The 14,874-nt window shown below is 30.9% G+C and overlaps 1 protein-coding gene across 2 annotated transcripts; it reads left to right on the top strand.

Moving 5' to 3' along the window:
- The first annotated feature begins 377 nt into the window (after positions 1 to 377).
- On the top strand, positions 378 to 14,559 carry LOC148612262 (tetraspanin-31-like). Of its 2 annotated transcripts, XM_088593527.1 has the most exons (6): positions 378 to 548; positions 3,714 to 3,881; positions 4,944 to 5,147; positions 6,167 to 6,358; positions 7,267 to 7,348; positions 9,296 to 14,559. In XM_088593527.1, the coding sequence occupies exons 1-5, from the start codon at positions 486 to 488 to the stop codon at positions 7,339 to 7,341; spliced, it is 702 nt and encodes a 233-aa protein (XP_088449653.1). In that variant the 5' UTR covers positions 378 to 485; the 3' UTR covers positions 7,342 to 7,348; positions 9,296 to 14,559. The 2 variants fall into 2 exon arrangements, with proteins under 2 accessions (XP_088449653.1, XP_088449654.1); XM_088593528.1 differs by lacking the exon at positions 7,267 to 7,348.
- The last annotated feature ends 315 nt before the right edge of the window (positions 14,560 to 14,874 follow it).

The following is a 14,874-nucleotide window of genomic DNA, read 5'->3' as shown; positions in this document are numbered from 1 at the left end:
GTGTATGTCTGTTTTCCATGTCTGGTCTTTTTTTTTGATCCCGAATTACATTCTTTTGATTACCGCTATAATCTTGGTTCCCTTGATTACTCTTTCTGTTGAAGAAGCTTTCATCAAGAATGGCGTTAAGACTGCCTCACCGTTTTTTTTTCGAAAATGTAATTTCATATAGATTCTGTGGGAAATTTAGAAAATGGCTCACTTTTGGTATAGTGATGTATGTTGCTTTTCGAACGCAAAAGCCATCGGTGATGTTTCGAATTTAACGAAAAAACAATAATTATTATGACAAAGAAAGTTTTATTAAATTTATAACAAACTTTGATGAGTTTATTTGATTTGCCCTTCACAATTTTTGTACGAAAATATGGCTTTATTAGTACACTTCCGGTTTATCACGTGACGATCGGTCTGCTACATGTAACTTTCGACGTATTAAAATATTGGCTTTTTAGGCTAAGCAATCAATAAGGACTCCCTTAAGAATGGTTTGTGGTGGATTCAACTGCTCAAAGAACGCCTTAGCGGCTCTGAACGTTCTCTACTTTGTGAGTTGAAAAGGTTATGTTGTAACAACCAAACTGAAACCTCGGTGTACATGGTGGTAATGGTATGGGCTGAGACAAAAACAGTGTGAATAAACTAAACCCTTTGTCTGTAGCCAATACGGACTGCAATGTATATTATGTTTTAGTGCATTTATTTTTTTCTTTGATGAGAAAATAGCATTGTCAGTGAAATTTTTTAGGCAATCGACTTAAAAATATGATAATATGGAGTAGACATTGCCTACATTGTACATTATATAACATGATGAAGTGAAACCTTTTTATGCTGCTGAAGAAACATTAATTTAAAACAACTTTGATCATTTTTGTCAGGTCTGATTTGGTATATTATACTTATAGCCTTCAAGTATGGAAAATTTTGTAATATATATTTGTCCTAAAGCATTATACTAATTATAATGGTCTAATATGTCTATTAACCAAAATGTCCGGCATTCATATGGAATCATTGGTTGTCATGGTCTGGAATGTCTTTGGGTCGAATTTTCTGGCACTGGATTACTTTATGGTTCTCATAATTTGCGAAACATCTTAAAAGATTTCCTTTATTATAATTAGTTTCACTTCATTCTGTTTCATTTTGTATAGTTTAATTATGTTTTTATAACAATTTGATTTATTTATAGACTTCATTTCAGTTCTTTCTTTTATCAATTATTTTCGTTTCGTTTTGGTTCATTTTCGTTCCGCAATTTTTATGACCTTAGAATTATGGGTAATATTGATTACATAATTTTCGTAAACATTTGGGCATCATACTGCAGACTATAAGGCCAACTCTATCCTGGAAAAGCTATGATTCGATTTGTGTTTAATTATCGAAGCAAGCAAATATTTTCGGAGACTAGTTTGGCTCTCAATCGCACATATACAAGTATACGCAAATGAAGCTGCCATTATGCAGTTTTTCAGCTCCTGAAAATGCAGGTACAAACTGGATATTGATGCTTTTTCTTGCCATAAGTATACAGAACCAAGTTGATAATACAACCGTAAATAGCATATAAAAGCAAGCACTTAAAGTTTCACCAGACTTGAAAATTCATTTTAACTTCAGGAGCAGCTCCAGCCATTCCCTTATGTAAAGTTTCATAATTAAAACATTCCAATAATAATATCTGTTCCCCATCAAAGGCAGGAATATTTCACACATAACTTACATGTATGATGTAAACAAATGCACATCAATGATTTTGACTGAAATGACTGTTTACAAGGAGATAATGAATGAATTTCCTATCTTAGAGAAGAAATGCTATGGTGTGGATAATATGATCAAAGCTATGAACAGCCAGCAAAACTGAATGCTGGAGACAGATACTTACATACATTTCCTGAACTTTTTAAACCATATTCATTTCTTTTACTTAGAAAAAAAAAGGAAAGACCTCAAGACTATCTGAGACATGATCTTTCATCAAACATTTTTATTTGTTTGGCTGAAGAAAATGTTTTCTCTGTAAGGACAGTCATTATTTGTAACTCTTTCTTTGTTGGTGTATTGAATAGCCTAAGGGAAATTAAGATACATGTAATAACAATAGAGCTCAGGTCACTTTGTAAGTTTGCAATAAAGTCTATATTTGCTAGTTTTAAATACCCCATTCAATTTCCTGCATGCACTACAGGGTTCTCCATGACCTCTTTTTGCATAATGCTGTGCCATATATTACTTTCCTTGCACCATGTATTCAAAACAAGTGCCATGTGTTTATTTGGTGTGCGCAATGCATTCAGATTTGTGTCATGCATTGCAAATGGGCACAGTATTTCCCACTTTACTCATGTCTATTAATCACCTACATGTATACCTGGCATAAATCAACATGATTGGTGTGTGTGTATATTCTAACAAAAATACAATTTTTGATTGGTAATTTCTGGAGAGTTGATGTGTCTGGGAGTGAAACACGTGTGTTAACAAACCTTGGATTTGTCAAATTGGCGATTATCACCGTTGGCGAAATATATAAGATTCAGATAAGCTGAATGATTTCTACTGTTTTATATAATTGAATTAAATTTGATAACTTTCCATTTAATAAAATATAAAAAGTATCAAGAGTTGAATTCAATTTGACAAAGACCGATGTGTTCGGAGGGGGAGTAAGACACTCTTAAATTTACACAACAAGGTCTAAAGATCTTGGCATTTATTGGAAACAGAAAAGCAATCCAATTTGCTTAACTCTTTGAAAGGGTGATGGATCATCTCCTAAAAACTCGAAAAGGTTGTTTAATGACTGAGATTCGGACGAAATCGACATTAAACTGTCTTAAGTTCTTATGGTAAAATTATAAAGAACTTGTTAAATAGTATCAACAAAATGACAGTGACTTTAACTTCTCTAGTCCTTTGGACCTATGGTCAAGCCCAGGGAAGAGAAAACTTGACCTTGGGGTAATTGAGTTAGACAATACAGACAGTAAGATTCACCATCTTTGATTGTTAATTTCTATGTTGTAGCTTGTGCTATTAAATAAGTTTCGTTCAACCTTATCATACTTTCTTTTGCAATTTATCTTCTGTGTGAAAGGACTCTCGCCATGGTGAAAATTTGTCCAACTGGAGAGTGAGCCATGTGTTCATTTTTATCCATGGAGATCCCTGCACTAGTAGAGTATTGATTTAGGTCAGCTGGTAGAGATTTAATATCAGGCTGAAACTCAGTTGTGATTTTGCTGTGTGCATTATGCTACTGTTACCATGGTTACAAAATTTAAAAATCTTCACATGAGCCCAATACACAGTGCTCGCCTTTAGCTACTAGCCTGAAGCCCAGGGCTAGTAAGAATTGATTCAGGCTAGTGAAATGATGTGTACTTTTCTTTTGGGCTAGTTGAATCCTATACAGTCCTCTATTATTCAGGCTTGTTGTTGGGAATTTTGAAGGAGAGGATGGAAATATATTTTGTACCTGATTCGTGCAAGTAGACTGCTGCAGTGTAAGATTCTTTTAAGACTCACTTAAATGCATTTTGTTATAAAACAAAATTGGTTGAAAATTGCTTTAGTTACAAAACAAAGAGTACATGCACCTAATTTTGCATTGTATATATACCTACATTAGTACTTCCCTTTAAATATGCAGTACATGTATTTTCTTACTCTGAAATAATATTATAATGCTACTTTTCTTACAGATTGTAGCTCTGATTCTAATTGGAACTGCTGCCTATAGTCATGTTGTGTCAATCATTGTCAGCCTGTCATTGGTGGGTGGAGTCATTGCCTCAGGGGTGTTTCTTATGATGATAGCTGTAATTGGTTACCTTGGAGCTGTCAAACATCATCAAGTCCTGTTATTTTTTGTATCTTTTACAAGAGCAAATGTGTATATGTAGAAAAAAAGGAACACTTAAAGTTACTCTTCATTTTATAATAAAATTTGTTTCAGGAGGTCACTTCTCATGTTACTTTTAGATACAAGTACATTTTGTACTTGAAGACAGTGTAGTACCAGTAAATTCTCAGTAGAAGAAGATAGTAAACACACACACACACACACACTCAAGTTTCATTGACCATGTCAAAAAATGAGAAGTTAGATCTTGGTTTTGTGACTGGATAAATGCCATCTTCTTCAATAATTTATGTTTGTTTGTTTGTTGGGGTTTAACGTCCGAGCAGCAATATTTCAGCTATATTCAGAAGAGTCAATAATGGAAGAGTTACATGTATTATAGAGACAATTTTTATGTGTTTACATCCATGCATTTTTTTCCAGCTCATATACATATATTAATAATAGATTAGAAATAGAAATAGTATGCTTCATTATCTATTTAAGGTAATGTTAAATATGCTCATGTACATTTACATGTATGCAAGTAAATGACAGAAATTTTGAAAAGAATTTAATAATAAATTGTATTTTCATAAGTTGTTCAATACCAACTTGTAAAGTTAAAACAAAGACACGAGGAACCCCAATTTTTGCTTCCAGAGAGATGCATAACTGTTTATCTGGAAATTTTCCAATACAAAGCTTTTGTGTTTATGGGTTTAAAAATGCTCTTTATTGTAATGTTTGGAATGAACAAGAGTTACATGAACATGTTCAATATTTCAAATATATTTCCAATAATGACTGCAAATTACTGGTATTGCAAAATTTGGATCACTCAAAAAAATCTGGTTAAACATTGACAGCAATTAAACAGAAAGATAATTAACCAGGATACAGTGATAATCGGTACATGAAAAAAAACAACTGCAGCAGTAAAACTTCATTATTAATCAATTTCTAGCCCCAGCAGGATGTGTGTAGGTTTCAAACTTGTGAACAGCAAGTTTTGTTTTCTATCTCCCCGTAGTCCCCTAATATTTGTACAATTATATTTCCACTTTCTTTTCCTTAACAAAATTCTCAGTACATGGTGATTTTATTTTTGTTGTTTTTGTTCCAATTTTCTATAGCATGTGCCTGTCTGGCTGTTACAGACACTCAGCGTAATTTCTTTGCCAAGAAAGCTTGGGATGTCGCCAGTGAAAAATCTTTGGAAAGTGTACAGAATAAATATCAGTGTTGTGGATACAGTAATTCTTATACTGAGAATCACCCATCATGTTATGCAGTAAGTTTGAATTAATTAAAGGTTTTCAGGAATCAAATAAAAACTTGCTTCAGCTCAGTGTTTGGTGTCATATACATACAAATGTATGCATGTACAAGTAAAATAGAAATTTTCTTCTTGTCATTCATAATCATTGTAAGATTCCATTTTTTTTTATCTGGCTTTGATTCAATCATTGTCAGGGAAATGTATTTTCTATCATTTTATGAATACAAAAAAGAGTAGGGTTCAAATGAATTTAACATACTCAGTGTTCTAAGTTTCCACTTTCCCGTCATCCAGGGCGAGTGCATATTGGTGTTGGAAAGTTTTTTCATGTTCTACTTTCCTTTTTGCTGGTAGAAAACTGAAATTTGAAGGATTTGTTAAGTTTGGTAATGTGAACTTGAACTGTTCGAAATTTAATCCTTATATGGATTTTTCCTGTGGAAACCTAAAAATTTTTAAAATCCTGGAACACTGCATACCACAAAAATTATCATTATCTACCTATAAAAATTAAAACTACTCATAGCTTAAGGCAAATTTGCTACATGTATTTCCATCCAACAAAATTTACAAGGTAGTATATTTAGTTTGGTGCATGAAGGAGAAAATTATTAATGTCAGTCTGATTAAAATCAGCTGTTGTTGGCTCTAAGCATAAGGCAGTGTAGCGTATCATAACAGCTGATTTTAATCAGATTTAATTCATGTACTCAGCCTTTCTGGTTGGTCCAAAGGAAAACAGTATTATAGAAATGTTTGAGTACTGTAGGTCCAATTTAAGCAAGATTGTTGGAGAAATACCATGACAACCACCAAAATAGTTATGCACATGTACTAATAAAAACAAATCTAGGGTATAGTCTAGCCATCAACTACTGGTATCAGTTTAAAACTGTAAACCAATAAAACATGTCACAGAGCTGCACAAAACCAGATTGTAATTTGTCAATATCAAAAAAGTATTATTATTGAGTGTAAGTTATTTACCTTTCAATAATTTAACATTTATGTTTTTGTCTTTTTTTTTCAAGTTGAAATGTTGTGAGGACTTCAGAAATAATAAGACGAAAGAGAAAGACTTAGCTTGTGAGAAGAATTTTAAACCAACCAATGAAACAGGATTAACTTCTCCATGCCGAACATGTGTCAATGAGATGAAAACCGACATTAGAACTGCCTTCACTTCCACTGGAGGTGTTGGATTATTCTTCAGTTTTACAGAGGTAAGGAACTTCCTGCTTTGAGGGTCTGTAGGGAATTAGTTTAGAGGGTAATGAATCTAGTGAAATAAATGTTTTCATTTTTTGATATTGCCAGCAGCTATGGTTTTGTAATACAAATAATTTATATTAATACAGTATGCATTTTGTAGATGTCAGGTTTAAACTTACTGTACTTGCGTACATGTATGAAGTATTTACAAAAATATTCAGTGTTCTAGGATTGCACTTTCCCATCATTCAAAACAAATGCATTTTTGATGTGGGAAAGCTGTTCATTATGCTCCATTTACCCTTTGGGGAGAAGAAAACGTTAATTTCTAAAATCCTAGAACACCTGTTGAATGAAACAACTATTGAAAAAACTATACTTGTATTTACCATATGTGAAAAGTCAAATTCAAGAACACATGTAATTAAAAATCCCTCTACCATCAAAGAAATTAAAACAATTATAATGATATAATCTTCAATTTAGATTAGGAATAGCACATTTCTCTCTGTATGATATTAAAAAAAACTTTTCTAACCCAATATTTTTAAGTGCTTTGTAGATCTCTGTTAAGTTTCTCAACCTGTGTGACTGTCTTACAATCTTATTCTTATTCTGAAAAAAAGAGCTAGAATATCTATTTTTTTTTTCTATAGATTTCACTAAAACTTGTGTTTTAAATTTGATGCAGTTTTTTAAATTTCTGTTGTTAGAATAAGATGATTAAGTATTTCTGTTTTTGACCTAAATGTATAATAACCAACAAAGAATCACTAGTCTTAATTTGAATAAAAATACATTTTGCATATACAATGTACAACATGTATGTACATGTATAACACAAACCTGTTCTTGAAATATTTTGCACCAGTTTGTGGATTTGTGTCTAACTTAGTTGTTATGTTTTGTGTGTTTTCAGATAATTGGTGTTTGGATTACAATTCGTTATCGAAACCAAAAAGATCCACGAGCTAATCCTAGCTCATTTCTCTAACACATTAGTATGTACTAACACTGCATGTCCCGTGGTGTTGGTTTTGTTTAAATGTTTGTTTTCATTTGACTAATTTATTTTTAACTTTTTTGTTTTGCTTAAAACTATCCTTATCGCTTACAGCAACTTAAAACTTTTAAAGATTTCAGTTCAATTTCTAAAATTGATATGTACGAGAGCACTGGTATTTAATTCACAATGTCTAAAAAATTTGTGAAGGTATCTACAATATTTATGCAATATTCATAACTTTATTAAAATTAGTACAAGTAGTAATATTGTATTCAATTTAAAATACATGTCTATGAGGAAAATCTAATCAATATGGCCATTCAAAGTTTTCTTGATTCTCAGGTTATGAGGAAGGGAGACTGTTTTTATTTTACATTTCATTGTCCAAAATATATGTAGGTGTTGAGGACAGTTTATAAGAAAAGGAGGTGTTGTGTATTTATTATATCATTGAAAACACAAACTTGTATTGAGACATCTTTTAAAGAAATAAGTCGGTCCTGATAGTCAAGACAAATTTTGGTTGGCCTTATTTCTGGTAAATCGACCAACTTGTATATGTACTTCCAAAATTAACATGTACATGAAATTGGTGTCAGGTCTATCTGTGACTGGCTTTGGGTTCCTAAACAGTTTAAGACTACATGTATATTCTCTTCTGACTTCTTTCAGAATACAAAAATGAATATTATGCTTCCTAATAAATAGATATATGTATTATATCCTTAACTACCATACTGCTGAGAATTATATCAGCATACACAAGTACTCCTTGCTTCATCCCAAAGTCTGCATATTGTAAATTATGTATAGTAAAAGCAAATGTAGATTTAATTTTCTCATTAGAATGAAAATAAGATGAAAACATTTTTTTGATTATTACAATTTTAAATTATGCTACTGATAGCTGAGGTTATCTAATTACTGATAAATTACCCGTCAAGTCCCTGGGAAGACTTAAGAATTGTGAGTTGCTTATTTTCACAGGGCACTCTACCTGTAGATAAAATATTTAATCTGTCATAATTGTGTAGCACTTTGTCATTTTGGGGGGTTTTCTTCTGTAGTCAACTGGTTAAATGTTCTTATAAAAAGTAACAAATCATTATTTTTTGGGGTATTGCTTCTGTAATCAACTTGTTCTAATAAAGTAACAAATCAATCAATCAAGCAATATGATAGCTTTAAGCCTGTAATCATGTTGAAATCAGTAGACATATACATGTATATTACATCACTCAGGTTTATTATGCCTTCCCAATAGAAAGTGATATACATGTATATTCAAACTCAGGTAATAAGCACAACACTAACTTCCCAATGCAGGACATACATGTAGTTATAAGATACATAGTTTTCAGCATGAATTAAAAAAACAAAACTATTGACTAATTTGTCTTCACTGCATACATAGTACAGGCATCTCTTGAGACACTTTGATTATGTTAGAAATTTCCACAGTATTGTAGAAAAATTCTCTTTTTAACTGCTCTTCCTCCATGTATACAGTATTTTGTAATTTATATTTTGCACATGTCAGATTTACGATCAGGGATGTCTTTGAGCATGTCAGATTTTCTTATCTTGTATGCTATTTAATTACCACATTGTATTCCTTTAAACTAAGATGTATTTATGTAATTACAAGTGGTTTTTTTTCTTGTTAGTAAATTTAAGCATGCAATTATTTGCTTGTCATGTTATTTAGTGCTTTATAAAAATCCAACTGGAATAAAAAACTGTTTTGACTTTATTGGTTTCAATTACAATGACACTGCATGTACATATTTAAATTGCTATGAATTGCAACATTTTGGATACTAGGAACTTTGGGGCATGTGTGTAACACAATAAATTCTCCTAACATGTACAGGAAATGCAAATGATAATAGAATTAATCATGAAAAGGTAATTAAAAGATAGCATAATTCATCTTTTTCAGATATTTGGAGTGATGTTAGCCATGCGATATCGGAATCAGAAAGACCCTCTTGCGAACCCCAGTGCTTTTCTTTGATACAGACTATTCTTCTTCTGAAACCACGTTGCCATTTTGAAAGGTCTCTACAGATATTTTTCCCATGACCGCTGTAAAAATGAGTTTACAGTTATCATTGTAACATTTTGGCCATTCAATGTATAGCAAAAAGAATCCCAATGCTTTTTGCTGCATAACAGACTTCAGTAGCATAAACGATTTTGAAGGATAAAAAATGTATTGATTTTTTATACATTAATGTCCATGTTTTTAGTAGGGTGAAACCTGTTCCAACTGAATTCCTTTTCAAACTGAGATAGAAGATGTATTGTTTTCATAGATGAAAGGCCAAAAAAAATAATAGTCTTGTTTCCTGCTACCAGCTACAAAGAAATAGGGTAGGTAGGGGAAATATTTATTTTTCAAGAACATTTTACATTGAGTTAATGAGGAAACTATCTACACTTTAAGCTAAAGTGGCCATAAAATGTTTTGTTTAGCCACAAAAAAAAACTAGGGTAGGTAGGGTGGCAGGAAACAGACATATTATTGTTTTGGCCTTAAAGGAATTAAAACTGATCTATACATGAATTGAACATTTATATGACTGTTTTAAGCATTTTTTTTTTGGCTAATTCAAGGGTCGATTTACACAGGTTTCACTGTAAGTTGGTAATGATGGTTGTTTTTAAAGTATGGTTCTGTCTAAAAACCAGGCAGGTGGTGATTCATCATGTAAATTTGAGATTATCAATGAAATTGTTTAAATCATTTTTTACGTTCTGAAAACCACTATTCTTATGTTCATTTTCTTCATCAGATATATATAAATATTTTTGACTTGTAACGATGTAAAAATTCTGGTGGGTAATTTTCCTTTACCTTTCTGTGGTAGAATGTACCTGAATTTTAAGTGTTAATATCTCCAGTGGATAACTTTCATTTGGACTTTTATTTTTGAATACAGTTTTCATGAGGCCTACTGAAGGATTTCCAGTATGTGGATTAAGAAATGCATGAATCACCAATCATAAGATTCACCCTGGTTTTAGGGCAGAGTAGCACTTAAATTTTCAATTTGTTTGTCATGACATGTATATAATCATGTTGCGTACGTACACTTGTAATATGTAATTTTATATGGCCTAGTTAAATATGGTACATTCATTTTCATTTTGATGAAGGTTTAATCTTCTGACCAATGTTTCTTTCTTGTCCTTATTGCTAAAATATAAATTTAAAACTAACATTTGATAATTGAAGTGGAAAAAAAATCATTGCTGATGATGATGTCAAATGTAGTTCTAATATTTTTATTGGAATGAAAAGCAACTACTGGTATTTTCCTGTCATATGATTTTTTGTGCAATAGTTTAACAGTGGGTGTAATATATATTCTTGTGAACCGTCCAAAATACTGACAATACATTTTATTGCATCCATAGGTTGAAAAAGAATAGTAATATCTCATTTTCCAGACCTATTGAAATATGCCATTTGGTCTGGTAGAAAATTTAGATTTTTTAGTTACCCATATAAGAGAAAAGTGGCCAAAAGTGAAAGATAAATGATTCGGCCTTGTGAACCAACAATAAATTTCAATAGGTCTGTTGTCAGATATTACTTTGAGCTTTGCTAGATTATTTGAAATGCCAACAATTGAGTTCTTGGAACTCAGTTGTAATCTAGGTTTAAATGCAATAATTGGTTAATTTTGATTTTTATTAATTTTGAAATTTATGAAGTACAACCAAAAACTCATTAATAAACATAAAAACAATCATTTTAATATTGATTTAAGGTTATGCAAATGACATATCAATTTCAAAACTTGCTATTGAAATAAGATTTCTCAAGCAGGTTAAGTCTTTATTACTTGACTTTATTCTTATACAATGTAGACAAAACTTGCCATTTTAAATCAGCATAGCTTCTCAGAGAACTTTTTGACAATCAGATAGACTAACTTCTTTCAACCAGATTAAAATTAGACCTACTTATGATCCATTCTTTCATTGCATGCTTTGACTGAATGGAACAATGGCTATGTCAAATTTTGATTAGATTGAAATTTCTTCTCCTTTGGATGTGAGCAGATTGCCAACTTTAAAAGCAGTTCATAATTATTATATTTATATCATTCCGTAATGGAATAAAGTGAATTTAAGGTTGAAAATTTTATGTAATCGACATTATTTTTAAGCATGTCATCTGAATTAGATGGCCATATTTGATTTTGATATTTCTGGTTTTTAATATGATCCAAATGTGCTTTTTTTTTTTTCATTACAACAATTTACTTGCCTTTATGAGAGTAAAAGTTCTAAAAGATTTTTAAAATGGAAACTACAAATTTGAACTGATATTTTAGTCAAGAAGTGACATTAGGTAATAACCTAAAAATTGATATTTCAATTGATTTTTTTTGTTCACTCATTTCCACAAAAGCATTATTTAGTTATGGTTGTTAACCAAGCTGCCTTTTGGGTAGAATCGCTTAATCATCATTCCAATTATCTATGGTTACATGTATCTCCTTAGGTATCACATGTGTAGCTTGTTCAACTCTTTCCGATGTAGCTGTATATTAAAGACATAGACCTAGGGTAAGGGACACAAGTCTTGAAATCAGTGATATGTTTGTATCAAATTCAATTTCACCAAAGTCTATTAAGCTTTCATTTGAAACAGAATGAAATCAGTCAAAGTTACTTTTATATTACATGAAATTGATGTAAAATGCTGAATACAACTGTTCCAATGATTTGCAAGAGTTGTGTCCCTTACCCTAGGTCTACCTCCTTAAGTGTCTTACTTCATTATTTATGTGTGCAAATAGTATTATGTATGTATTATGGTTGTGAAACATGGTGTTGGAAAAACTATTGGATTATACCTTTTTTATGTAGTGTATAGCATGTATGAGAATTGAATGGGATTTACGTTATAACTTTGTACACTAAAAGGAAGATAAACATGTTGCTCTTTTGACAGTCTTGAGCTAGGTTTATACAATGACATGCGTTAAATAAACAAGCAGCTTTAATAGTATATGTACATGTATTTGCATATTAGTTTTTTATAAGAATGCTTTGAAGTATAATTTGTTTGTCTAAGTTTTGCATGTACATGTATATTTTTGCAACAAGCAGTCCAGCTGAAATTAATATTCAAGAAACATGACACAAAAAAGAGATTTTGTTTAGAAATAATTCTTTAAACTTAGTAAAATAGTCTACTTTTTTATACTTCCTGCAAACAAAGTCTTGGGGGTGATTGGTTGTATGTATGTTTCACCTGATCGGTCCAAACTAATTACTTAACAACTTGCAGCATTGTTGTGAAACTTGGTGGGATGAAATGTAACCACATGGAGATGTGAACACTGTCAGGAATTTATGCTTGGACAAAAACTTCTTAGTCTATATGCCATAAAAATTGTTTCCAATATAAATTGTATGTCTACATAGGTCCCCAAATTTACAAGGTTCAGCAGGCTGCTGCAAGGGTATTTGTCCAGTTAGGTGCAATATCTTGTTTCATCTTTTTTGTTTATCCGATTTTCTCTCTAGATAGTGTTTATTCTGATGTCTCAAGGCAAGTCACTTGACCAAAGTTTAAAAATCCCAATTGAATAACATGCAAATGATTCACTGTTTCTCATTTATAAATCAATAAATCTATTCATTCATCACATATTTTATTGCTAACGTTTCTGCATGACAGTTTAATGGAAAAAATGGCACTACCAAATGGGCAAAAATGTTAACAAAATACATGTACTGTTTAAATGTTTTCCATGTATGTAATTTTTTGGTATTTTTCATTCCTTTGTTTTTAAAATGAAATGTACATGTAATGATGTTCCCAGTGGAAGTTTTTAGTTCTAAAATCTGCCAAATTAATATGTTAAGATTAACCTCAAGTAAACAGGTAACACTTGCAAAGTATTATGAATATTACAGTAAATACATGGGCAATTATTGTATTATCCTGCAAATTTTATGCATTGTTTAATTTGATTATACATGTACTATATGTTCTTTTTGTCAAGACTATGCCACTATTTTCTTGGCATGTCATGACTCTTACACTATCAAATTATGAGTACTGTACTATAATTTCTGATACATGTATTTCACTTCCGTCTTTTTAAGATCAGGTTTTGCTAATTTTAAAAATAGGCCTGACAAATGTACTGGTTGAATGGAAAAAAAGAGGATGAAAGTGGTAACTATTTATGTATATATTATGAGGTGCTATTGTATGTGGTCAGTGTATTGGTAGTCTGATATAGAGGTTATGATTTTTCTTTTAAAATGGAAACAGGTTGTTGGCTAACTCAATGGTAACTTTTTTTTTGTCTCCAGTAGAAACAAATAGTTCTTTTTTTTTTAGCTTTCAACATTCCAAGTTCTGTAAAGCAAAAGCATGAATAAAGATAGACCCATGAAGTAATTTGATGTTCAGGGAATTCTAGTGTCCAAGGCTACTGAATATTTTCGGATTTTGAATGGAAATCAACAAAATCAACAAAATACTTGTAAGAAGAACTTTTAATCATACATGTATTGTTTACCATGACAAAGATCATTTTCATACTTTGATATTAATTTGATGTAAAAATTGTTTCACTTCACATACATTTATGTTTTAAGTCATTTGTGTATTAAAATAAATAGGAAAAATGATAATTGGTTTCTAAAATTTCACATATTTTATCTTAAATTTTGATCATACTGTCTCAAATCTGATGATTTCATTAGAAATTCTGGGGTAGATCCTGTAATTTATAAAAAGGGGGTTCCTGTCCAGAAATTTATAAAAGCATTACAAAAGGGGTCTTAAGATCCTAGGTTCTTTTTCATTTGATCTTTTCTTTTTGCTCTTTAAGTAGTACTCTGATTGATGTTTATTTACCAAGTAAAGCAAAATCACTTTTTTGAGACAAAATTTAAAAAGATGTTTCTTGTCTATAGTTTATGAAATTGACATGTGCTATGTAGTTAAAGTTCTTATATTCTTCTCCTAGGTTAGGTTTTTGCATATAAATATTATTTAAAGTTTGTATTAGTGTTATAATTGTGTGTTTCACCCTGAATTGTTTATTTTCTATTAGTTGTTTATGTTTTGCTTTTGTTATTTATTTCTTTAATTATTTCGAATCTCTTTGACTTACAAATTTTAATTGAAATGAGAAATCCAATATTAAACATTGTATTATCTTAGTTTGTCTTTTTTATTTTTCTCTCTAATAAAGTAATTTAAAGTCTCAGTAATTTTGAGGGGTATGTTTTTTTTAAAGACAACAAAAAATTGTACCGGTAGTTTTAAACAGTTGTTCTGTAGCGACTTGAATATACATGTATAAATATTGATGACATTGTACTAGAAGGTACCATAATTACAAATGAAATACTGACATTGATTTTTGGGTTGTAACTTGAACCGTTTAAGGGGCTAGAAGCAATGTTTTTCATTTTTTACAGACAAAAACTTGATAAGTGAATAAATCTGTTTGAAATGGCACAATAAGGTGTCAT

The sequence above is a fragment of the Perna viridis genome, chromosome 7 (genome assembly GCF_037379345.1).
Source record: "Perna viridis isolate PV_CMFRI_1.1 ecotype Kerala chromosome 7, ASM3737934v1, whole genome shotgun sequence".
In the NCBI taxonomy this organism is placed as follows: Eukaryota; Metazoa; Mollusca; class Bivalvia; order Mytilida; family Mytilidae; genus Perna; species Perna viridis.
The sequence above is the reverse complement of the archived record's forward strand: the minus strand, read 5'-3'. Positions and strand labels throughout refer to the sequence as shown.